This window comes from Salvelinus sp. IW2-2015, linkage group LG4q.1:29 (assembly GCF_002910315.2).
Source record: "Salvelinus sp. IW2-2015 linkage group LG4q.1:29, ASM291031v2, whole genome shotgun sequence".
In the NCBI taxonomy this organism is placed as follows: Eukaryota; Metazoa; Chordata; class Actinopteri; order Salmoniformes; family Salmonidae; genus Salvelinus; species Salvelinus sp. IW2-2015.
In genome coordinates, this window is record NC_036842.1 from 17,328,278 (window position 1) to 17,354,578 (window position 26,301).

General features: G+C 44.4%; 2 protein-coding genes across 2 annotated transcripts in view; one reads left to right on the forward strand and one right to left on the reverse strand.

Moving 5' to 3' along the window:
• Positions 1-12,069, reverse strand: part of mcc (MCC regulator of WNT signaling pathway) — a 190,064-nt gene extending 177,995 nt beyond the window's left edge. Inside the window, exons 1-3 of the mRNA XM_023983948.2 lie at positions 11,684-12,069; positions 5,174-5,418; positions 4,537-4,760 (exon numbers count right to left, since the gene is read on the reverse strand). Of these exons, the coding sequence (XP_023839716.1) occupies positions 4,537-4,760; positions 5,174-5,418; positions 11,684-11,805 (591 nt within the window). The 5' untranslated portion in view covers positions 11,806-12,069. The remainder of the gene's footprint in view (positions 1-4,536; positions 4,761-5,173; positions 5,419-11,683) is intronic.
• Positions 12,070-15,786: 3,717 nt separating this feature from the next.
• Positions 15,787-26,301, forward strand: part of LOC111961571 (3'-5' RNA helicase YTHDC2-like) — a 46,510-nt gene continuing 35,995 nt past the window's right edge. Inside the window, 14 exon segments of the mRNA XM_023983951.3 lie at positions 15,787-16,958; positions 20,428-20,599; positions 20,697-20,787; positions 21,940-22,136; positions 22,316-22,518; positions 22,664-22,830; positions 23,866-23,968; positions 24,065-24,221; positions 24,476-24,583; positions 24,709-24,860; positions 25,113-25,248; positions 25,440-25,566; positions 25,668-25,733; positions 25,836-26,014. Coding sequence (XP_023839719.1) covers positions 20,434-20,599; positions 20,697-20,787; positions 21,940-22,136; positions 22,316-22,518; positions 22,664-22,830; positions 23,866-23,968; positions 24,065-24,221; positions 24,476-24,583; positions 24,709-24,860; positions 25,113-25,248; positions 25,440-25,566; positions 25,668-25,733; positions 25,836-26,014 — 1,852 coding nt within the window. The 5' untranslated portion in view covers positions 15,787-16,958; positions 20,428-20,433.

Genomic DNA, 26,301 nt, shown 5'->3' on the forward strand with positions numbered 1-26,301 from the left:
AAAAATGTCTAAGAACATGTTTTTACTTTGTCATTATGGGGTATTATTGACTGTAGATGGGTGAGAGAAAAAAATCTATGGAATTCATTTTGAAAAATGTGGAATAAGTTAAGGGGTGTAAATTCTTTCTGAAGGCATTGTATCTATCTCAATTACCTCATACCCCTGCACATCGACTCGGTACTGGTACCCCGTTTACAGAGCCAAGTTATCGTTACTCATTGTGTATTTATTATTACGTGTTATTATTTCTCTATTTTCTTTCTCTCTGCATTGTTGGGAAGGGCCTCTAAGTAAGCCTTTCACTGTTAGTCTACACCTGTTGTTTACAAAACATGTGACGAATAAAATCTTATCAGAAAGGTATCGTCGTCTGGGTTAGGGGAGGGTTTGGCCGGCACGGATTTTCTTGTCCCATCACGCACTAGCGACTCCTGTGGCGGGTGGCGGGCCGGGCAGGTGTTTCCTCCGACACATTGGTGTGCGGCTTGGCTGGGTTGTGTTTCGGAGGACGCACGGCTCTCAACTTTCGCCTCTCCCGAGTCCATATGGGAGTTGCAGCGATGGGACAAGACTGTAACTGACAATTGGATAGCACAAAATTCAGGAGAAAAAGGGGTAAAAAAATAAAAGGTATCCAAATCACAGAGGAATGAGAAAAGTGTGAGTTTTAGTCCAATAATATTGGAAAGTCCCTTTGACAGTGATATACCGTCCTCATTGTTTAATCTGTTGGTGGCCCCTGCATATGTCCCATGTCTCCATTGACAGTGTTAATCTGCCTTTACAGCCCTGGCCAGATGCTGGCTGTAGCCAACGGGGTAACATCATTCCCGTATAGTGATTAAATTCCCCCTAACTGGCAAATAAAATACCAGATAATGAACAGGGGTGTGAATAAACTCAAAATACCACAGAAAGCAATCTGCAACCCAGGGATTAAGTTTCTTCTCATGGGGATAATGATATGCAGTTTATTTTCCCCCAAACACAATGTTGTTTACTGAGTGTGGAGGGATATGGAGTTGGGTAATGAGTGTTGGGTGAGGGGGCACGGGAATCTATTCAACCAGGGATGGCAATATATTCTCTGCTATACACAGCGCTGCCTGACGCACAAACACACACACGCTCTCCCTCTCTCACGCAAGCCACGCACACACACTCAATGTTTCTATTAACACAGGAGAAAATGTAGCATTCACTCTCCACTCAGCAGCTGATGTACAATGAACAAAAATGTAAAAACGCAACATGTAAAGTGTTGGTCCCATGTTTCATGAGCTGAAATAAAAGATACTAGAAATGTTCCATATGCACAAAAAGCTTATTTCTCTCCAATATTGTGCACAATTTTTTTTTTACATCCTGTTAGTAAGCATTTATCCTTTGCCAAGATAATCCATCCACCTGACAGGTGTGGAATATAAAAAAGCTGATTAAACAGCATGATCATTACACAGGTGCACCTTCTGCTCGGGACAATAAAAGGCCACCATAAAATGTGCAGTTTTGTCACACAACACAATGCCACAGATGTCTCAAGTTTTGAGGGAGCGTGCAATTGGCATGCTGACTTCAGGAATGTCCACCAGAGATGTTGCCAGGTAATTGAATGCTAACTTCTCTACCATTAGCCACCTTCAACGTCGTTTTTGAGAATTTGGCAGTATATCCAAACGGTCTCACAACCGCAAACCACGTGTATGGCGTTGTGTGGGCGAGCGATTTGCTGATGTCAACGTTGTGAACAGAGTGCCCCATAGTCGAGGTGGGGTTATGGTGTGAGCAGGCATAAGCTACGGACAATGAACACAATTGCATTTTATCGATGCCGATTTGAATGCACAGAGATACCGTGACGAGATCCTGAGGGCCATTGTTGTGCCATTCATCCACTGCCATCACCTCATGTTTCAGTATGATAATGCATGAACCCATCTCGCAAGGACCTTCCTTGGCCTGCATACTCATCAGACATGTCACCTATTGAGCACGTTTGGGCTGCTCTGGATCGACTTGTACGACAGCGTGTTCCAGTTCCCGACAATATCCAGAAACTTCGCACAGCCATTGAAGAGGAGTGGGACAACATTCCACAGGCCACAATCAACTCTATGCGAAGAAGATGTGTCACACTGCATGAGGCAAATGGTCGTCACACCAGATACTGACTGGTTTTCTGATCCACGCCCCTACCTTTTTCTTGAGGTATCTGTGACCAACAGATGCATATCTGTATAGATTAGGGCCTAATGAATGTATTTCAATTGAACTGTAACTCAGTAAAATCTTTGATATTATTGCATGTTGCGTTTATATTTTTGTTCAGTATATAATCTCTTAATATTTGCAAATGCCCTTCAAGGTCAGAACGTAATTCCATACAAGGCCTCCAAATACTAACATGGTCTACATGAGTGCATGAAGGAAGATAAAACTTACATGCTGACCAAACCACTAGCGTGATGTACGCGAGCGTTGCAAAATAAATGTACACATACGTACATGTTACTCAATCATTAAATCCAAACTGCTCACGAGCGTCTACGTAGCCAGGTGCTAAAATAAAACGTGGTTCTTGACGCGCTGCAAGTCCCGCCTCTCCCATCTCCTCATTGGTTTTTAGGACCATATACCCATGTGGGTGATTGAAAGATGAACGGAGGTCCACACCCCAGTTGGTGGTGGTAATGCACCTTAAAGTTGGTTGCCAACCGCCATCTAAAGCCCAAAGAAGAATAAGAAGCCTGAAGGAGGAGAGATTACTAGAAACTAACACGGTTTTACCTTTTATCTGTGGATTAATTGTAGGATTAGAGGACCTTGTGCATTTCAGGTAAAATGTTTAATGCTTTTAGACATGTCCCCAAATTAATATAGTTGGTTCAGAGTTCGTTTTGGTATTTTAATCTGTGTGTCCTAATCGCATCTGGTGTGGATGGACAAAATCAACATGCGCACGATGGTGCACGCACGTGCCCGGTCTAGTCAGCATGTTAGCCTACATTTTTGGAGGGGGACTGACTCTCTTGCACTGGACTCTACCCACACACATACTACACCGACACTCCAACACACACAAAACATATACACACATGCATATTGATGGCCTTCCTGTGTCCGGAACCAGATATTCCATTAGGACTGTGGTCGAAGCCTGGCGGCCGCATTAAGCACAGCTACCAGCAGGTCAAACCCGTAAAGTGGGGCTCCTAATTGCGTGGGGGGGCTAAAAAAAGTTGCTACACCACCGCACCATATTGCACAGAATGGTTAGCGCTGGAAAGTGACTAGTCACTACACTTTCTCCATCAGACACAAACATTTTACATTTACATTTAAGTCATTTAGCAGACGCTCTTATCCAGAGCGACTTACAAATTGGGAAGTTCATACATATTCATCCTGGTCCCCCCGTGGGGAATGAACCCACAACCCTGGCGTTGCAAGCGCCATGCTCTACCAACTGAGCCACACGGGACCACCAAACATCACTTCCTGTCACTCACAACCGACAGCGTTTAACCTCCCATTCTCTCTGGTGCCTGTGCTAATCTACAGAGGGACGGTGTCAAGATGTGAATGTCAGTAATAAACTTCAAAATTATTTCTATGGGTCCATAAAGGCGCCCAGCCTTGAAACCTGATATAGGAAGGAAATATGACAGCCCAATGTGATGAATAATAAATATGGATGCATTAATAAAGGGGTGTGATTACTGCTCAGGGGAGGTGATGGAGATTATACAGATACCCTGATGATGATACCCGTTAAGACTGTGACAGAGAGAGCCAAGGTCAACACTTAGGGAGAGTTGGAATCCCTACCCGGACGAAGCATAAAAAGCATTGTGATACCTCGCTGTGGTTCTAGCGTCAGAAGAGGTCTGTAGGTTTGACAGTTATCTTGCTGAAGAGTAAAGACACAGGGACAGTGTCGCAGTTAGGATCAGTATCTTCAAATCCTAACCATAATGAGGGGGCACCCTGATGTCAAGCCATTCAGGCCCAGTGACTGCTCTAAGCAGGAGAGGTAAATGCAAGAAGATTGAGTTATCATGAGCAGCACTGCCCTCTGCATGATAACCATGCTTACTACACCTATCATTAATTAATTTCCCCCTATCTTCATGGTGAAAGTCTTTTCCCAGGAAGATTATATTGATTTTCAATGGTTCAACTTTTACACAACACCACAACACGTCTTAGGTTTCTGTGTGTTACCAACTAGACATTGTATGGGTGTTGGAGGTGCCAGCTGACAACACGGTTGTCTTTTCTGTAAATGCAATATCTCCAGACTCCACCATTCATTGCACACTCATTCCTTCATCGTTGGCAGTAAACATCCAGTAACTCAGAGGCTAAGTAGGCAGCTGAGAGTATCGCAGTCACAGACTGGCTTTTGACTAGAAACAACTATTTTGGCCATTGGGTGGCTCACAAAATAATTCAAAAGGCAACATATCAGGAATCAAATGCTACCACCAGCACTATGCAGTACGCACTCAACACCAACAGCAGTCTACTCACTGTGTTGGCCAGCTCCAGGTAGTTTCCCCCCAGGGGAGCACAGCGGGTGCTGGTCTGGGCCAGGAGTTTATGAAGAGCAGCCTGCTGTTCTAGGACAGTCCCAGGCTGTTCCAGGAGCTTCTGGAGGATGGCTGGCTGCTGCTGGTTCTGTGTCTGCTGAGGCTGGATGTCTGTACTCTGAAGGTCCCGGGCCCCAGAGTAGTACTCCCAGCTCTCTCTGGCTCCTGACAAGGCCCCTCGGGGACACATTATAACTCGATAACTAACAGGTAGTAACTTAGAAATAACAGGTAATAACTCATAACTAATAAGCAATGTGAAGGTTTGACACTCCCAAACAGATCTGTGGGTTTAGCAACAGAGCTAAAAACCATAGCCTCAGTCATGCAGTTTATGTTTTGGTTGTTTCATTTTAGCAGTTTGGTGTCAGTTGTTTATGGTTAATAATGACTGTGTAATAAGGGTTAGTGGTTGTTTGCAGTTAGTTGTTGAATGTCGGGTGTTAGATTTAGTTGTTTGGTGTTGCCTGTTCTTAGCTGGTTTTATGCTTGTAGGCAGCTATGATTAATTGGCGTCTCTTGTTTAACAATGTAACTCAAAATTCTGGCTAATCTTCATTGGCTATCCCCAAACTCACCCCTGCTAATCTCGCTACTGGTTGGCCAGGAGGCGATGTGTTCCCTGAGCTTCCTAGTGTCAGAGTCCTGGGAGCATTGGGAGATCTCGCCCTCTTCCCTACGGATCTCATTGACCAGCTGCATGCGGCAGCGGGTGAAGTCCTCAAAGGAGATCTTGCCTCGCTCGTCTGCTCCCAGCTGGCCCATGATCTCTGCCACAGACCCCTCCATGTTTAGCTGTCTGCACACCATTAGCAGGTCATTCCTAACAGGAGACAGGGAGAGAAGTGTCATGTTTTGTCTTTGATCATCATGTCTTGTCCCTGTGCTTCCCTCTGCTGGTCTTATTAGGTTCTTTCCCTCTTTCTATCCCTCTCTCTCCTCCTCCCTCTCTCCCTCTCCCGCTCTCTCTCTCTATCGTTCCGTTCCTGCTCCCAGCTGATCGTTCAGTTTTTGGGAAGGAGGCTTCCAGGGCCCTGGCTTCCCTATGTCAAGGTGATCGATCCATAACGGATTACTCTATAGAGTTTCGCACTCTTGCTGCATCCAGTGACTGGAACGAGCCGGCGTTGCTCGCTCGTTTCTGGAGGGACTCCCACGTTGAGGTTAAGGATGAGATTCTCCCCCGGGAGGTTCCTTCCAGCGTGGACTCTTTGATTGCACTCGCCATCCGCATAGAACGACGGGTAGATCTTCGTCACCGAGCTCGTGGAAGAGAGCTCGCGTTACGGTGTTTCCCCTCTCCGCATCTCGACCATCTCCTCCCATCGGCTCAGAGACTGAGCCCATGCAGCTGGGAGGTATTCGCATCTCGACTAAGGAGAGGGAACGGAGAATCACCAACCGCCTTTGCCTCTATTGCGGTTCTGCTGGACATTTTGTCATGTCATGTCCAGTAAAAGCCAGAGCTCATCAGTAAGCGGAGGGCTACTGGTGAGCGCTACTAGTCAGGTCTCTCCATCAAGATCCTGTACTACCTTGTCGGTCCATCTACGCTGGACCGGTTCGGCTGCTTCCTGCAGTGCCTTGATAGACTCTGGGGCTGAGGGTTGTTTTATGGACGAAGCATGGGCTCGGAAACATGACATTCCTCTCAGACAGTTAGGGAAGCCCACGCCCATGTTCGCCTTAGATGGTAGTCCTCTCCCCAGTATCAGATGTGAGACACTACCTTTAACCCTCACAGTATCTGGTAACCACAGTGAGACCATTTCTTTTTTGATTTTTCGTTCACCTTTTACACCTGTTGTTTTGGGTCATCCCTGGCTAGTATGTCATAATCCTTCTATTAATTGGTCTAGTATTCTATCCTATCCTGGAACGTTTCTTGTCATGTGAAGTGTTTATGTCTGCTATCCCTCCTGTTTCTTCTGTCCCTCTACTCAGGAGGAACCTGGTGATTTGACAGGAGTGCCGAGGAATATCATGATCTACGCACGGTCTTCAGTCGGTCCAGAGCCAACTCTCTTCCTCCTCACCGGTCGTATGATTGTTGTATTGATCTCCTTCCGGGGACCACTCCCCTCGGGGTAGACTATACTCTCTGTCGGCTCCCGAACGTAAGGCTCTCGAGGATTATCTGTCTGTTTCTCTCGACGCCGGTACCGTGGTGCCTTCTTCCTCTCCCGCCGGAGCGGGGTTTTTCTTTGTTAAGAAGAAGGACGGTACTCTGCGCCCCTGCGTGGATTATCGAGGGCTGAATGACATAACGGTTAAGAATCGTTATCCGCTTCCCCTTATGTCGTCAGCCTTCGAGATTCTGCAGGGAGCCAGGTTCTTTACTAAGTTGGACCTTCGTAACGCTTACCATCTCGTACGCATCAGAGAGGGGGACGAGTGGAAAACGGCGTTTAACACTCCGTTAGGGCATTTTGAATACCGGGTTCTGCGTTCGGTCTCGCTAATGCTCCAGCTGTCTTTCAGGCATTAGTTAATGATGTACTGAGAGACATGCTGAACATCTTTGTTTTCGTTTACCTTGACGATATCCAGATTTTTTCACCGTCACTCGAGATTCATGTTCAGCACGTTCGACGTGTACTCCAGTGCCTTTTAGAGAATTGTCTCTACGTGAAGGCTGAGAAGTGCGCCTTTCATGTTCCCTCTGTCACATTTCTCGGTTCTGTTATTTCCGCTGAAGGCATTCAGATGGATCCCGCTAAGGTCCAGGCTGTCAGCGATTGGCCCGTTCCTAAGTCACGTGTCGAGTTGCAGCGCTTTCTCGGTTTCGCTAATTTCTATCGGCGTTTCATTCGTAATTTCGGTCAAGTGGCTGCCCCTCTCACAGCTCTGACTTCTGTCAAGACTTGCTTTAAGTGGTCCGGTTCGCCCAGGGAGCTTTTGATCTCCTCAAGAAGCGTTTTACATCCGCCCCTATCCTTGTTACTCCTGACGTCACTAAACAATTCATTGTCGAGGTTGACGCTTCAGAGGTGGGCGTGGGACCATTCTGTCCCAGCGCTTCCAGTCTGACGATAAGGCCATCCTTGCGCTTACTTTTCTCATCGCCTGTCGCCATCGGAACGCAACTATGATGTGGGTAACCGCGAACTGCTCGCCATCCGCTTAGCCATAGGCGAATGGCGACAGTGGTTGGAGGGGGCGACCGTCCCTTTTGTCGTTTGGACTGACCATAAGAACCTTGAGTACATCCGTTCTGCCAAACGACTTAATGCCGTCAAGCTCGTTGGGCGTTGTTTTTCGCTCGTTTCGAGTTCGTGATTTCCTATCGCCCGGGAAATAAGAACACCAAGCCTGATGCCTTATCCCGTCTCTTTAGTTCTTCTGTGGTTCTACCGACCCGAGGGGATTCTCCCTGAAGGGCGTGTTGTCAGGTTGACTGTCTGGGGAATTGAGAGACAGGTAAAGCAAGCACTCACTCACACTGCGTCGCCGCGCGCTTGTCCTAGTAACCTTCTGTTCGTTCCTGTCTCTACTCGTCTGGCTGTTTCTTCAGTGGGCTCATTCTGCCAAGTTAGCTGGCCACCCCGGCGTTGGGGTACGCTTGCTTCTATTCGCCAGCGTTTTGGTGGCCTACTCAGGAGCGGGACACGCGCCGTTTCGTGGCTGCTTGTTCGGACTGCGCGCAGACTAAGTCAGGTAACTCTCCTCCTGCCGGTCGTCTCAGACCGCTTCCCATTCCTTCTCGACCATGGTCTCACATCGCCTTAGACTTTATTACCGGTCTGCCTTCGTCTGCGGGGAAGACTGTGATTCTTACGGTTATCGATAGGTTCTCTAAGGCGGCACATTTCATTCCCCTCGCTACTTCCTTCCGCTAAGGAGACGGCACAAATCATCATTGAGAATGTGTTCAGAATTCATGGTCTCCCGTTAGACGCCGTTTCAGACAGAGGCCCGCAATTCACGTCACAGTTTGGAGGGAGTTCTGTCGTTTGATTGGTGCTTCCGTCAGTCTCTCTTCCGGGTTTCATCCCCAGTCTAACGGTCCAAGCAGAAAGGGCCAATCAGTCGATTGGTCGCATATTACGCAGCCTTTCGTTTCGAAACCCTGCGTCTTGGGCAGAACAGCTCCCCTGGGCTGAGTACGCTCACAACTCGCTTCCTTCGTCTGCTACCGGGCTATCTCCGTTTCAGAGTAGTCTTGGGTACCAGCCTCCTCTGTTCTCGTCCCAGCTCGCCGAGTCCAGCGTTCCCTCCGCTCAGGCTTTTGTCCAACGTTGTGAGCGCACCTGGAGGAGGGTCAGGTCTGCACTTTGCCGTTACAGGCGCAGACTGTGAGAGCCGCCAATAAACGTAGGATTAAGAGTCTAGGTATTGTCGCGGTCAAGAAGTGTGGCTTTCCACTCGTAACCTTCCTTACGACAGCTTCTCGCAAGTTGACTCCGCGGTTCATTGGTCCGTTCCGTGTCTCTCAGGTCGTCAATCCTGTGCTGTGCGACTGCTTCTTCCGCGACATCTTCGTCGCGTCCACCCTGTCTTCCATGTCTCTTGTGTCAAGCCTTTTCTTCGCGCCCCGTTCGTCTTCCTCCCCCCCCCGTCCTTGTCGAGGGCGCACCTATTTACAAGGTACGGAAGATCATGGACATGCGTTCTCGGGGACGTGGTCACCAGTACTTAGTGGATTGGGAGGGTTACGGTCCTGAGGAGAGGAGTTGGTTTCCATCTCGGGACGTGCTGGACCGTTCGTTGATTGATGATTCCTTCGTTGCCGCCAGGGTTCCTCCTCGAGTGCGCCAGGAGGCGCTCGGTGAGTGGGGGGGTACTGTCATGTTTTGTCTTTGATCATCATGTCTTGTCCCTGTGCTTCCCTCTGCTGGTCTTATTAGGTTCTTTCCCTCTTTCTATCCCTCTCTCCCTCCTCCCTCTTCTCCTCTCCCGCTCTCTCTCTCTATCGTTCCGTTCCTGCTCCCAGCTGTTTCTCATTCTCCTAACGACCTCATTTACTCTTTCACACCTGTCCCCTATTTTGCCCTCTGATTAGAGTCCCTATTTCTCCCTCTGTTTTCCGCTTCTGTCTTGTCGGATTCTTGTTTGATGTTTGCTGTTCTGTGTCCTTGTTCCGCCCTGTCGTGTTTTTGCCTTCTTCAGATGCTGCGTGTGAGCAGGTGTCTATGTCAGCTACGGCCTGTGCCTTCCTGAAGGACCTGCAGTCTGTGGTCGCGTCTCCAGTCGTTCCTCTCTACTGACGAGAGGATTTCAGTTTCCTGTTTTGGATTTACCTTGATAATATCCAGGAGAATCATTGTTTGTTTAATACTGGAATAAAGACTCTGTTTCTATTACGTCGCTTTTGGGTCCTCATTCACCTGCATAACAAGAAGGAGGTTTTTAGGGAGATGGAAAAGGTGCAGGAGAGAGGGAAGGAGATACAGGCAGGAGGAAAGGTATGGTGATAAGTAAAGAAACAGGGAAAAATAAGGAGGGACATGGTGAAGGAGAGGCAGAGGTAAAAGGACAGACAGAGAGAGAGAGAGAGAGAGAGAGAGAGAGAGAGAGAGAGAGAGAGAAAGGGGAAAAAAGAGAGAGAGAGAGAGAGAGAGAGGAGGGGACCAGGACAGGGAGAGGAAGATAACTGTTTTCAATTGAAGAGTGGTGTACAAGTTGCAGCACCAAGTTGAATTGCTGATACATTAGCCAGGGCACCAGCCTGAGAAATTGTCTTCACTTCTCAAAAGAGTGAAAATAAATAAATATTAGGACAGGTTTGGAGGGGGAAAATAGGTTTCCTAGATGAAGTGGAAAGGCATACAATTAGAGCAAAAGATATTCCCCTATACAGGGAAATTGATCATTATGCCCCTCCAGCTGTAGTTATTCAGCACAATGGATATCTTATTCGTCAGTTTCATGTCTAACAGCTGGAATGCATGGAGAATATAGCCAAAGCATACATTTTCACAGAACTGGTTCCATTTATCATCTTTGATGCCTTACAGGGGCAACCAATCCATTTAGTGGTGCGTTCTATGCCACAAATATACATAAAAACATGCATCTCAAATGACTAAGCAAACCATGGGCTTCTCTGTAACAAAAGAGATGACTGAAAAATATGTGTTTGAGTTGAATCAAAAGTAACCAATGCTCTTAAGCTCTCCTGTCCTGCATGTTTTAATTTTGCTCACCGCTCTCTGTGCTTGTGTATAGCCTAAAGCATGCCTACTTTACTGCCAAGAAAGAACATTCAACACTTCAGAGTTCATGAGCATTTTATAATTACAGACCACCACTATGATTATAACTCATATCGCTGTGTAAACTGTAACTTAATAACACCATAACTCACACTCACAAGATTATGTTAGGACAGGAATAGGCCTAGATTCCCTATTCCCGGGGTATGGACAAATGTTTCAGTTCTCTGTGCTCAGGAGTATTCTCCATGATCTTGCCTGGCTCATGCCACTTTTCTGCAGCCTGCACATGAAATGTAAAAGGTCTTTGGATGCTGCATCAAATCCAGTTGCTGTGATCTAAGTTGGAGGGTTGGTGTTTATTTACACTATGCAGTAGCCCTCGTCAATGAGCATGTGTGAAAGCAGTTCTGACTCAGTGCATAAGCTTTTAGAATATCCATACATTTCTTTGCAACTAGCTACAAACGGAATGGTTATGATTATGATATTGGTCACATAATAGGAAGCATGTTATTGGCCAACAGTTTCTTCTAGTCTGGAGTTAGTAACGTTATATGAGTATGATTGTCTGGAGTCTAGCTTTTAGTTAGCTAGCTACATTCAACTAAATACACTGCTGCAACATTTTCATTGTCAAATTACATTTTGAGTTGCTTTCAAAAACTCAAGCCAACACTTCCATGGCATGCAGATGTTTTTCGATAGTTTGCCCTTGCCAGTTTTCGAGACTGGGCATGGTTCGAAGTGTACGAATCAAAATCCGAGAACTTGTTCGCTACGGAAGTCACTGGCAATTTGCTCACATTACAAAACTAACTAAACAAGTGATCATATTTCCAGATCATATATACATGTCTGGAAAAATCTGTTCATTTGCATTTGGTAGCCTTCAATTCTAACCCCACCGTGTCGTTGATAAAATAGACTTACCTGTTGATGTATCCATCACCGTCACCGTCGCAAGTCTGAAACAACCGCCTCATCCCCTCCTCTTCGCCGGTGCTAGATGTGTCACTACTGCCGCTACTCACACTCACCTCCACCGCCGCCATGATCTTCCCTGAATACTGTAACTAGTGTGCTAGGCTTCTACCCCTCCAAGTATTAATTCTCAACAAAGTAACTGCCTCATCATCACACTTCCCGTAAGTGTCGACTACTACCCGACATCGGATTGAATAGAATCAAATATAAACTTGGGTTTAGGTCACATCTGCAAAAAGGAAGGTGCAGCACGTGCCGTAAAAGTTAACCCCGAGATCTAGTCGCGAATAGGGAGGCGTTAAAAAGCTTTGGGTAAACTGCTGTGGAGTGAGTGTCGACCTAAACTCAGTGGGACATATGTGAAGCTAGCCACAATAAGGATTAGCCACAATAGCGGAATTTGCTGTTCACCTTCAAAATAAAACTCCCTAATTGAAAGATGAAAATGGATGCAAATAGTGGAATTATGACATATTTGAATTAGATAATACTAAACCATTTTGGAATGTTGTTATGTAAATTAAACAAAAGACAATAATGAGTTCATTTAACAAACAAATCTGTAGAAATCGCACTATGGATGTATTAAACTTCAGAATTGCATTGGGGGCATACTTATATTTCACTGTGCAGCCTTACTTATGGATTGAAATGGCGTATCAGTCTACTCAGTGACACCCACAGAACATAACTGTGAAGAGTTACACAAATATTAGCGTCCTAGCTCTTATTACGGGACTTTGACTGTGGGAAAGCACCTCCCCAGACAGCCTATTGTGCGTAATGACATTCATATTTCACTGTACAGCCTTGTCTATGGATTGTGGATCAAATAAATGGGGTATCAGTCTACTCAGTGACACCCACAGAAAACAGCTGTGGAGAGTTTACACAAATATTAGCATCGTAGCTCTTGTTGCGGAACACTGAAATCCATGTGAAATGAGCCACATTAAGCCTACAAGTCAACCTACTATGTGTATTGGACATTCATTTTCTCTGTAAATCAAATCCAATTTTATTGGTCACATACACATGGTTAGCAGATGTTAATGCGAGTGTAGTGAAATGCTTGTGCTTCTAGTTCCGACAACGCAGTAATATCTAACAAGTAATCTAACAAATTCACAACAACTACCTTATACACACAAATGTAAGGGATGTACATATAAATATATGGATGAGCGATGGCCGTGCGGCATAGGCAAGATGCGGTAGATGATATAGAGCAGTATATACATATGAGATGAGGGATGTTGGATATGTAAACATGATCAAAGTGGCATTATTTAAAGTGGCTAATGATAGGCATAGGCAAGATGCAGTAGATGGTATAGAACAGTATATACATATGAGATGAGTAATGTAGGATATGTAAACATTATTAAAGTGGCGTTATTTAATGTGACTAGTGATACCTTTATTAAGTCCATTTATTAAAGTGGCCTGAGATTTGAGTCTGTATGTTGACAGCAGCCTCTCTATGTTAGTGATGGCTGTTTAACAGTCTGATGGCCTTGAGATAGAAGCTGTTTTTCAGTCTCTCGTCCCAGCTTTGATTCACCTGTACTGACCTCGCCTTCTGGATGATAGCGGGGTGAACAGGCAGTGGCTCGGGTGGTTGTTGTCCTTGATGATCTTTTTGGCCTTCCTGTGACATCGGGTGCTGTAGGTGTCCTGGAGGGCAGATAGTTTGCCCCCGGTGATGCGTTGTGTAGATCGGACTACCCTCTGCAGAGCCTTGCAGTTGAGGGCGGTGCAGTTGCCATACCAGGCTGTGATACAGCCCAACAGGATGCTCTCGATTGTGCATCTGTAAAAGTTTGTGAGTGTTTTAGGTGACAACCCAAATCTGTACAGCCTTACCTATGGATTGTGGATCAATAAAAAATCCATAGGCAAGGTTGCACAGTGAAATATAAGTATGCCCCAATACAATTCTGAATTTGAATATATTAACAGTGCAATTACAACAAATTTTTACTGTTTTGTCAAATTAACTCATTATCGTCTTTTGTTGAATTTATATAACAACATTCTAAACTTGTTGAGCATTATATAGTCCAAATATGGCATGATTACAGTATTTTTTATCCATTTGCATCACTTTCAATGGGAACTTTTATTTTGAAGGCAAACCACAAATTCCACTAATGTGGTGAATCCTTATTGTAGCTAGCTTTACATAGATCTCAGTGTGTGAGTGAGCTGGACTTCTGACAGTGTAGCAGAGAAAGGCACTTTATATTAAGACATGGGATATTGTCCTGGGCAGCATGAAAACTGTGTGAGTATGCACAAGGAATGCACATTTGTATTTGATATTTAAATATAGAAAATTGGTTCTATGGGTGACAGCATAGCCTAGTGGTTAGAGCATTGGACTAATAACTGAAAGGTTGCACGTTTGAATCCCTGAGCTGACAAGGTACAAATCTGTTGTTCTGCCTGTCTTGCCTAGTTAAATAAAGGTAAACAATTCTATGGGTTTAAACCAAAATTGATAGCTGAGATATTCTTTTAAACAGAGGCTCCTCAATAAAGTTCACCACATGTTGTTGCAAAGTAACAAAGCACTTAATTGATGAAATATGCATTTCTTTGATGAAACATGAATACCTGAAGTAATAATGTATGTTGGCTGTGATCTATTTACAGCAAGGGTTCTCAAAGTGGGGACCCGTACTGCAGGGGCCAAGGCCAGATCTCAACAAAAAATTTTTTTTAATAATACAAAAATAAATACAATTGTACATTTTTTTATTTTTTTATTAATATTTCTAACAACAACAGATTAAACAAATGTTGGTCAAGGGATCCCCAGAATAAGTTTAAAGTGTGTAAAACAATAAAATGTAATATTATTAATCTACAATTGATGTTCTTAACCCTGAGTAACATGTGCCTGGGAGGCTCACAGCAATATCGGTATCCACAGTACTCCACCAATTATACATTTTGCAACTCAATACTTCTTGTATTCCCCAAAAATGGTCTCTCTGCCTCATGGAAAATTGTGTAGAATTGCAGGATATAAGTGTCAAAGCTGCAACAACAAAAATTCTCTATGCCCCATGTGTAGAATTAGATTTAAGTAATTTAGCAGACACTCTTATCCAGAGGGACTTACAGCAGCAATTAGGGTTAAGTGCCATGCAGAAAGGCACATTGACAGATTTTTCACCTAGTCGGCTAAGGGGATTCGACCCAGTGACTTTTCGTTTACTGGCCCAATGCTCTTAACTGCTAGGCTACCTGCCGTGGTTAAAATTAAGTTGAAAACTGAGAATTGGGCCTTTAAAATGTTCCTTCCCAGGGCCGAGACGTGGTTTGACCAGCCAAGCACTGCCGAAGTCATTGTATGCTATTTTTTATGTCACTCGAGTTGTGTTCTGATTATGAGGGGGTCCCTGATGAATTTGCTATCACAAAAGGGGTCCAGATGTAGTTGGTGGATGGGAGGATGGATCTTTCCCCCTTTTGTACTCTACTCTGCCTTTCACTGACCACTCAGCTCCTGGTTTTACTGCTGTAAGTCTACTGACAAGGTAGTGAGCCTGGGTGTCTGCGTGACTTTGCATTTAGCCCACTGAGCTGACTCCTAGGTGCCTTCTGGTCGAGGAATCACATCTCAGACAAGGTCCCACCACCGTAGTTCACCAAAGAACCTCTGCTTTCATCCTTCCACCTCCTACATTTGTGCTGTGACTCAGATCAGACAGATTATGTCTACATCAACAATTGCTTATATTTAAGCAAGGTTAAAAGGCAATTCCGACAATTTTCAACCTCATATTCATTATCTCCACCACCAAACCAGTGTCTAAATATGTGAAAATAGCATGTTTCTATGATATGTGGTTAAAAAGATATGAAGAAAGGTCCTAAAAAATACTTCTGTGACATCACAGGGTAGGATTAAAAAAGTTAAACAAACTGTGATTTTCAAAACCTGCAATGAGTTTCTAGCTCCCCAAGTCACTGCAAATCTCATAGTGTTTGAAAATCACTGTTATTCAAATGTTTAAACTTTTGATGATGTCATCGAGTCTAACTTTTTAACTTAATATTATTGTAGAAATGTGCCGTTTTCACATAACACTTGTATTATGCTGGAGATAATAAAAATGAGGTTGAAAAGTGGTGGAAGTGGCCTTTAAAGTGGGATGGATGTGGTGGAGAGGAGCTATTGCTTAGCACAATTGATTCTCCACACATTTTTTAAAAACAAAGTAGATGCTCAGGGGTTTGACATCAATTGACAGTAAAAGCTTCTTTACAGATTTCTTATGGTTTCAATTAATACAAAAATAACACCTCATGACAGTGTACACTCAAGTATTCTGCTGTTAGAAAAGGTATAATCAACAGTATGCCTACAGCATATGTCCAGGAGGGGGAGACCTCATCTACGTTTTAAAAGGATAGAATAGGGTAAGGCAGAAGAGCAGAGAATGAAGGAAGGGGTGGTTTTATACTGTAACGACCCTGGGTTTACACTTCTGACACCAATGTAATGAAACAGCAGGGAGCAGGTCTCTTCTAGCCCGAGGTCCGGCGCGCTATCGACTGTGCTGCAAAAGCATGCTCGAGCGGCAGAGTCGATTTCCGCGCATATAAACCCAGGGTCGTTACAATACCTTTTACACTATTTCACACTAGAGTCCCCTGGGAAACACTGACCAAAACGTGGGGTCCTATTGTGTCACAAATGTGTAGCATTTGTTACGCCTCCTATTCAGTACTATCTAAACCTTTCAGATCAACACATGAGTTTAGAAGTAGGTGGGGCACTCTTTTCACGCAACTTCAACATTAAGTGATTTTCGTTAAGCCTTTTCGCTAAACCCAACTCTTTTCATAACCGTAACCTCAGTCTGTATCCTAATAACCTGCTACGCTCATTCTCCCAACCTGCTGCATACGTTCTCCTAACCTGCTACGAAAAAATTACTTCGTTATCGAAATGGCGTGAAAAGTGTTTCCCTTGTAAGTATGGGTTGCTTCTGGCATTGACAGTGACATAATACAGTTTACGGAGTAGACAAGTCCAGGCTTGTTCTAAAATCATAACTGGAACGTTTTACAGACGAAGTAGTGGAAGGAGTTGAGGATGCCCAACTTATTGAGACGCACCCCTTAGCGGTGTCTGTGATGTATCATCAATGCAGTGTTTGCGAACTTCTGCAGGCGCACGAGCGGGAATCTGACATAGAAAAAGGTATTACCTAGCTAGTTACATGTTACTTACAGTTAAAACATTATGAGATGCATCTATAATTTACTAAATAATGGATAAAGCTCAATGACACGTTTGTTATATCTCTGTAGCTATAACTATATTAACTGGCTAACGATAGCTAGCTAGCTTGTTTTTTGCTTGCAGCTAGTGGCTAGCTAACTTAGCTAGTTATATTTCTGAGATACTAGGTGCTGTAGTTCGCTAACGTCAGCTAAATTAACACAATTGTCACGAGCTATTTTACCTATAACTAGTAAGCTACATGGCTCAGGTGATGGCTAGCTAACAGTTTGCTAGCTATTGTAACTACTTTATATGTATACCTTTATTTAAATAGTTAAGAACAAATTCTTATTTACAATGACGGCCTACCGGGGAACAGCCTTGTTCAGGGACAGAACGATTTTTACCTTGTCAGCTCGGGGGTTCGATCCAGCAACCTTTCGGTTACTGGCTCAATGCTCTAACCACTAGGCTACCTTCCGCCCCCTTGTGAATGCCAAGAGTGTGCAATGCTGTCATCAAGGCAACGGGTTGCTACTTTGAAGACTCTCAATGTGTAATGTGTAAGCATTTGATTTTCTAGTTTGCTGCTATGATGGTGAGTACTGGATTGGAATTGCAGATGCTGTGGATGATGGAAGCATGGACGTAAATGTGAAATTCATGCATCCAACTTATCCAGCAAGGTCATTTTCTTGGCGAAACAGAGTGGACACGGATGGAAGCATGGACGTAAATGTGAAATTCATACATCCAAGTTATCCAGCAAGGTCATTTTCTTGGCGAAACCGAGTGGACACGTTATGTACCAAAAACAAGCATCATCTGCCTGGCTACCCAAACTCCTTGCTCCGGCCAAACGCTACGCCAGGCCCACGGACGTTACTTTCTTTTCCGCAATGAGTCTGGATCTGAGTACCTCCCAGACAATTTCTAGAACGCAAACACATTCTAACCGCTCTGATTGGTCTCAAAAATCGATGGGTTGGGCTAGAGCCAGAACACACATGGGTAAAGCGGCATTTAGAAAAAATTTAATTGGCTTTGATCCTCTGATTTGTTAGAGATGATCCAATAGTTGATGACTTTGTTTTGTACAACGCCCCTTGTCACCACAAACGACTTCAACGATGGCAGTCTGCCCTCCAGGACACCCCGTACACCACCCTTGATAGTCAAACAGGTAAAAAAAGGCTCAGTTAAAGACCTCATCACGGACAAACGAAACCCACCCAGCCACTGCCTGTTCACCCCGCTATCATCAGAAGGCAGTCTAGTACAGGTGCATCAAAGCAGGGACCCGAGAGACTGAAAAACAGCTTCTATCTCAAGGCCATCAGACTGTTAAACAGCCACCACTAACATTTACGGCCGGCTGCAACATACTGACTCAACTCCAGCCACTTTAAAAATGGGAATTGATGAATTATGTAAAATGTACCACTAGCCACTTAGCAATGCCACTTAATATACAATGTTTATATATACCCTACATACCCATCTTCATATGTATATACTGTACTCTATATATATCTACTGCATCTTGCCATCTTTATGCAATACATGTACCACTAGCCACTTTAAACTATGCCACTTTATGTTTACATTACCCTACAGCGTACTCATCTCATATGTTAACCGTACTCTCTACCATCTACTGACATCTACCATGCCGTTCTGTACCACCACTCATCCATATATCTTATGTACATATTCTTTATCCCTTCACACTTGTGTGTGTGTGTAAGGTAGTAGCGTGGAATTGTTAGGTTAGATTACTGTTGGTTATTACTGCATTGTCGGAACTAGAAGCACAAGCATTTCGCTACACTCGCATTAACATCTGCTAACCATGTGTATGTGACTAATAAAATTTGATTTGATTTGATTTGATTTGAAGTATGTAGCGAACAGAGCACCGGAAGAATTCAGTTTGAGTCGTCTGGGAAATCAGCTGCACCATTAAAAGGCTCTGCATGGTCAATCCGACGTCTGACGAGGCCATACAGCATTTACTGTAATGCAGACTTCAGGGCTTTCATACAATAGCAGAGCTATTGTGAAGAAAGTTGTCAAGGAATTGAGTTTGTGTTTTATACAGGAGGTTCCGCCCCGACCTACTGTTCCTAGGCCGCCATTGAAAATAAGAATTTGTTCTTATTAACTGACTTGCCTAGTTAAATAAAGGTAAAATAAAGATAAATATAAACTAATTATGTCAATGCGGAGTTATATGGAGCCCTCCGCATTGTTAGTAAATTTGAGAGGTGCACAGCGATGCGGTACGGAGCTTGATTTTGCCTCTTCATGCCTCCAGAGGCTACTCAATTACGTCACACCTTCCAAACGAAGACTCCGACCACATTTTCGGATCAAGCATAAATGGGATATAAGGCACCAACCACTGCAATCATTTGGGATGTAGCGACATCACTGCAATAGAAGATGCACTGACGAAAGAAAGAAAGTGAAAGTATGAAATGAGGAATGAGAAGTCCTCAATGCTGTTATTTGTTTTCTTATGATGTGTTTGGGCAAATAAAATGTTCTAACTTGAATTCTTCCCCCACGTTTATAAATCATTATAATTTGAATGTTCTGTCTTGAATTAACATTGAGGGGGAGGGGGATTCATCACACTTTTTTCAACAAAGAGCAGGAACAGCACTGTCTAGTGGTTAATAATACCTGGTAATATCAGGTTGTATGATGGTGCATTAACTTCAATGACTAATTTCTCTGAACAGGGGAAAATAACCATCACCAAATTTACTGCTGGCTGGTGGCACCTTCATTGGGGAGAACAGGCTCATAGTAATGGCTGGAACGGAATAAATGGGATGGTAGCAAACATATGGTTTGCATGTGTTTGATACAATTCCATTCACTCCATTATAGCCATTATTATGAGCCATCCTCCCCTCAGCACCCTTCTGTGCATTACTTAGTATGAAGAAACAATACTTCTAGCTGCAGCTTCATACTACTTGTCAGACATCGGGAACTGATACTGTATACTGGCCATTGGGGTGGGCATGGTGTGGGGGGTCCGTAGGTTGCTTTTGACAATTTCTTTGGATTCCTCATGTCTCACTCATTGGTAGCATGACGTTTGGTCCAAATCGGATGTTAGGTACAATATTCATTTAAAATTATGTGAATCCTATAAAGTAAAAGGGCCAATTTAGGTGCAATCAATTAGCTTAATTTCTCAGAGTTCAAATTATATTTAAACAAAATAATTTTAAAGGAATGCTAATCTTTCTGCAGAAACCATTTCAGAACAATCTGAGATGGTAGGTGTCATGGCTTCCTGAAATGACACTCTACCCTTTGTCTCTAGTTAGTTCAAGTAACATGTGACAGTCATCTAGAGAGATTGCAATGTATTGTTGTAAACTAGGTTGCTCATTAGCTACATTTGATGAACTCTTGTGTTCTACAGTGCATCATGTCACGTCCCAGTACTGCCTCCCCCAAGCCTGCCATGGGCCACTCCAAACACTCTGGTAGTGGAGGGCCCAGGGGCAAAGGGCTGAAAGACATACGCATCGATGAAGAAGTTAAGATTGCTGTGAACATCTCTCTTGAAAGGTTTCAGTACAGTGAGCAAAAAGGTAAGAGAAAATGGTCCTTCTACTCATGCTGATGAAGTGATGATTCGTGGAGAAATGTGTATTATATTATGTATTATACATATTCTTTTTTTTACAGAAATTGAGTTTCCTTCCTCCCTGTCCAGTACTGAGAGGGCCTTCATCCATCGCTTTGCGCAGTCCCTGGGATATATCTCTAAAAGCAGAGGGTGAGCTATCCAAATTGATATGAGGGATATCAGAGCCCATAGCCAGGTTAGTTGTTTAGCAACAAAACCGACTTGTGCGCAACTATGGGGCTTAACAGACGAGGTTGTCTTAAATTGTTGACAACATGTAAACTATATTTTGGCTCCATGTTTATTGAAAACATAAATACATTTGCACAATGAGCACTTGTTGTCTCTCAAATACATGGTTAGAGTTGATAGTTAACTACTGAATTTTTGCCATATTAGCATTGACATGAAATCAGTCAAAACAAGACATGATATCAATAACAAGATACAATGAGCTGAAACGAGCCACCTATGATTCCCCACATAGCAGCTTATTGTCATTGTTGCTAGCTATCTGACCGTTCATAATCATAACAAACACACGGCTTCTGGCCACATCAATGCGTGCGTATAATGTTTTTGGTAATGTTGTCAGCCAACCCGTCTATAGTCTTTAGGTCAATCTAAGATACTCCCATATACACTGAGTGTACAAAACATTACAAAAACCTTCCTAATATTGAGTTGCACCACCTTTTTCTGTCAGTACAGCCTCAATTCGTCGGGACATGGACCTACAAGGTGTCAAAAGCATTCCACAAGGATGCTGGCCCATGTTGACTCCAATGCTTCCCACAGTTATGTCAAGTTGATTGGATGTCCTGTGGGTGGTGGACCAGTATTGATACACATGGGAAACTGTTGTGTGGAAAAACCCAGCATCATTGCAGTTCTTGACGCACTCAAACCTGGCACCTACTATCATACCCCGTTCAAAGGCACTACAATATTTTGTCTTGCCCATTCACCCTCTGAGTGGCACACATACACAATCCATGTCTCAATTGTCATAAAGGCTTAAAAATCCATTAACCTGTCTCCTCCCCTTCATCTACATTGATTGAAGTGGATTTAACAAGTGACATCAATAAGGGATAATAGCTTTCACCTGGATTCACCTTGTCAGTCTATGTTATGGAAAGAGCATGTTTTATACACTCAGTGTTCAAGCGGAACTTGAGTAGAACAGTTTGTGTATCCCTCCCCGGCATTGTAGCGTAAGTTCTAACTCCCTAAAAGCCTCCCTCAGGTTTACTAGTGTGCTGTGCTTCAAGCCTAACAGCCTATTTCATTCATTTTCAGAAAAGGATCAAGCCGCACCCTCACTATCAGAAAGAAGGATGGCTCAGAGACGGCCCAGTCCGTCATGACTTTCAACCTTTCCCACAATTCCAAGCATGTGGTGCGCAGCTTGCTGCAGAGGTTCCCCATCACCAACAAGGAGTGCAGAGACCTACTGCCTCACACTGAGAGAGGCCTGTCTGTGGCCATGGAGGCTGGTGAGTCGCAGTTACATCTCAGGGTTAATAATGCATTGATATCAATGGGAGACCTTGCCAAACTTTAGGTTTTTAATGTCAATGTACTAATGAATGAATAAACTATCAAGGCGTTAACAATATGTATTGACAATACAAAGTATAAACATTCCCCTGCCCCTCTTTTTTTTCTCCACCAGAGAGCAGCCGTGACAAGAACAGGACCAGCGGGCGGCTCAACAATGGCATCCCCCAGGTGCCCAAGAGGAGGGGCCCGTCTGAGCTAGACTTCTTCCGCCGCTCACTGCCTGTGTACGAGCGCCAGGAGGAGATTGTCCAGGTCATCAAAGACAACCGTGTGGTCCTAGTGGTGGGGGAGACCGGCTCGGGGAAAACTACACAGGTGAGGGGGAGAAACGTTTTACGTCACTGTCCAAATATGGGATTGTGCTGTTCTTATGCTCTACAAAGGTTTTGCATTGGTATGATAAAGGTATTACATTTGTAAGTTCCTGATCAGCTAGAAAGTAATTGTTTTGCCATTCCAGATCCCACAGTTCCTCCTGGACGACTGCAGCCGAAATGGGATCCCCTGTCGTATCTTCTGCACGCAGCCCCGGCGTCTGGCTGCCATCGCTGTGGCGGAGCGGGTTGCAGCAGAGAGAGGGGAGAGCATCGGTCAGACCATTGGCTACCAGATCCGCCTGGAGAGCAGGTAGGAGGAGAGCGAGGGAGGAAGGGAGGCACTAACTCTGTCTACGTTCACTGGGCTACTGTGCGGAAATTAATTAAATCTCATCACTAAGCTAAGGACCCTGGGACTAAACACCTCCCTCTGCAACTGGATCCTGGACTTCCTGATGATGCTGACGACATAACAGTGGTAGGCCTGATCACCGACAACAATGAGACCGTCTATAGTGAGGAGGTCAGAGACCTGGCAGTGTGATGCCAGGACAACAACCTCTCCCTCAATGTGAGCAAGACCAAGGAGATGATCGTGGACTACAGGAAAAGGAAGGCCAGACAGGCCCCTATTAACATAAACGGGGCTGTAGTGGAATGGGTAGAGAGTTTCAAAACAGTCATGAAGAGGGCACAACAACACATTTTCCCCCTCAGGAGACTGAAAAGATTTGGCATGGGTCCCCAGATCCTCAAAAAGTTCTACAGCTGCAACATCGAGAGCATTCTGACCGGTTGCATCACCGCCTGGTATGGCAACTGCTCGGCATCCGACTGTAAGGCGCTACAGAAGGTAGTGCGTACGGCCCAATACATCACTTGGACCAAGCTGCCTGCCATCCAGGACCTATATACTAGGCGGTGTCAGAGGAAGGCCCAAAAAATGGTCAAAGACTCCAGTCACCCATGTCATAGACTGTCCTCTCTGCTACCGCACGGCAGGTGGTACCCCTCCCCTTTGTTTTTACACTGCTGTTACTCGCTGTTTATTATCTATGCATAGTCACTTTACCCCTGTACAAATTACCTCGACTAACCTGTACCCCCGCACATTGACTCGGTACCGGTACCCCTCTATATAGCCTCGTTATTGTTATGTAATCTTGTGTTAATTTTTGTTCGATTTTTTACTTTAGTTTATTTAGCAAATATTTTCTTAACTCTATTTCTTGAACTGCATTGTTGGTTGAGGGCTTGTAAGTAAGCATTTCATGGTAAGGTTTACACCTGTTGTATTTGGCGCATGTGACAAATAAAATTTGATTTGATTTGTTTGCCCCCTCAGAGTTTCTCCTAAGACGCTGCTGACCTTCTGCACCAGCGGAGTCCTGCTGAGAACACTGATGGCTGGAGACGCCACAATGTCCACTGTTACTCATGTCATTGTGGTGAGTAAAAGTTACTGTGACCCTTTTGTTATAGTTCACAGCTTTTACTGTATGAATGCACATCAATATGATACTTCATGCCTCTTGTCCAATCAGGACGAGGTTCACGAGCGGGACGGCCTAAGTGACTTCCTGCTGATCAAGATGAGGGACATGCTCCAGACGATGCCAAATCTGAAGCTCATCCTGTCCAGTGCTGCCCTGGATGTGGAGCTGTTCCTCCGCTACTTCAGCTCCTGTCCCGTCATCCACAGTAAGTCAACCCGTCTGTTTGGATAAGCCACATACAGAGAGGAGAGTACAGAAATCACTACAGAATCACCTAATATACTCATCTGAAATTGGGACCGGGATTCATCAGTGAAACCGTTACCTGCAAAAGCCAGGTAATTGCAGGGAAAGACATCTGTATGGATAGGGCTAATGCTTGTCATGACTGGTCCTGCAAGCACTGATTTCTTAAATTAAATTAATAAATGGCAAAGTAAGAATACTTTTTTGATCTAGTCAAAGGAAGACCATTTGAGGTGAAGCAACTCTTCCTGGAAGACATCTTGAAGACAACGGGTTATGCAAACAAAGACATGATGAAATACAAAAAGGAGATTCAGAGGGGTAACTACCAACCTTCTCTTAATCCTGGTTTGCTTGATTTCCATTTTGATTTCTGAACACTGTTTTGGACTCATGTCCAATGTCTCCCAGACTGAACAAGTGCATGTGTGTGTTGTCCCTGGCAGAGGAGAAGCAGCAGACGTCCCTGACAGAGTGGTGTAAGGTCCAGGAGGGCGGCTCCCGCCAGGAGCCCCAGAGGGATAAGACCTCAGCCTCCTGTGTCCTCCAGGAGAACGACCTGCTGGATGATGGAGGGGACAGTGTCTTCAACCAGCTGGTGAGAACAACAGTTAGTTTGGGTTGGATATGGGGGCCATGCTCATTTCTCAATATCCTAGTTTTCTATGTTATTTTCTCCCAGTTGCTTCAGTTATTTTCAGAATGTACTCTGAATGGGCTGAAGAGATGCCACTAATTATTATTGCACCTCATGATTGAGTTCACCAATGTCACAGGGGATATTATTTCCTGGTTCTTACTAAGTGGCACTGGGTTTGCTATCAGTCTGATACAGGATGTGTTGTTTCAGAATGAGAAAGATGTGGCGTCATTGGACCCGTGGCTGCTGAAGGAGATGGATGCCTGCATCTCAGACATCTTCCTCAACCAGGACGCTGATGCCTTCATCCAGCTCTTCAATCTCATCCTTAGTGAGAACGTCAGCGGTAAGATAGTTAAGGACGCATACAAAACCTATGTGCCCCAGTTTACTCTTGTATCTCTATTTTATTTGTGTATGAAATGATGACACCAACATAATCAAAAATGTAATAAATAAAAAAAAATGTAATCCCAAGAGTTGAGAGTAATATTCCCAGTAGTTCCAAGCCTGATATGTCCTCCTCCTGCTTCTCAGTGGACTACATGCACAGTGAGACAAGCGCCACTCCCCTCATGGTGGCAGCAGGTCGAGGCTTCCTCAGTCAGATTGAGCAGCTGCTTAGTATGGGAGCCAGCGTCAGAATCAAGGCCTCCAATGGCTGGTAAGGGTTCTTTGAATAACTGTATAAATGCATCCTCTTTTAATTTACTCTATACACCATGAATGAGTCTGAAATATTGATCAGTATTTGGTTCGTTTCAGGACAGTACTGGACTGGGCCAAGCACTTCCAGCAGGCAGAGGTGGTGGACCTACTAGATTCCTACCTGTAAGAGCACCATTTATCACTGTATCATTGTTATGAATGGCTATATGTGAAAACCCTGCCTTTGTTTGAGGATGATAACAGAAATACTCCCTTCCTTGGCAGCTCATCCCTGGAGGCGGGGAAGCTGGACGAGTGGTCCCTGGTGCAGGCAGCCACCACAGAGATGAGCCCGGAGGACCAGGAGCTTCTCAAGGAATACCACCACAGCTTTGATGACGAGAGGGTGGACCTGGACCTCATCATGCACCTGCTGCAAAACATCTGCACCAGCTCTGAGGAAGGTGAGAGATTGTCTTGTCTAGTGACTACTTGATAGTCTTCTGTAGGTGACTACAGATAGTCTTGTGTGGTGACTACTTGACGAGTGTTATCTAACGACTACTTGATAGTCTTATCTAGTGACTACTGAATGGTATTGTATTTTTAAAACTTTTCTAATTGTTTGACCCAAAGTCGAGAGCTTGGTGTTCTAAGGTTCTATCTGCAAAAAGATAATTCTGAGCTAATTGGCTTTAAAGTTCCAAACCCTTATTGTTTTGAATGGTGTCAGCAATTTTTATCTTCTATT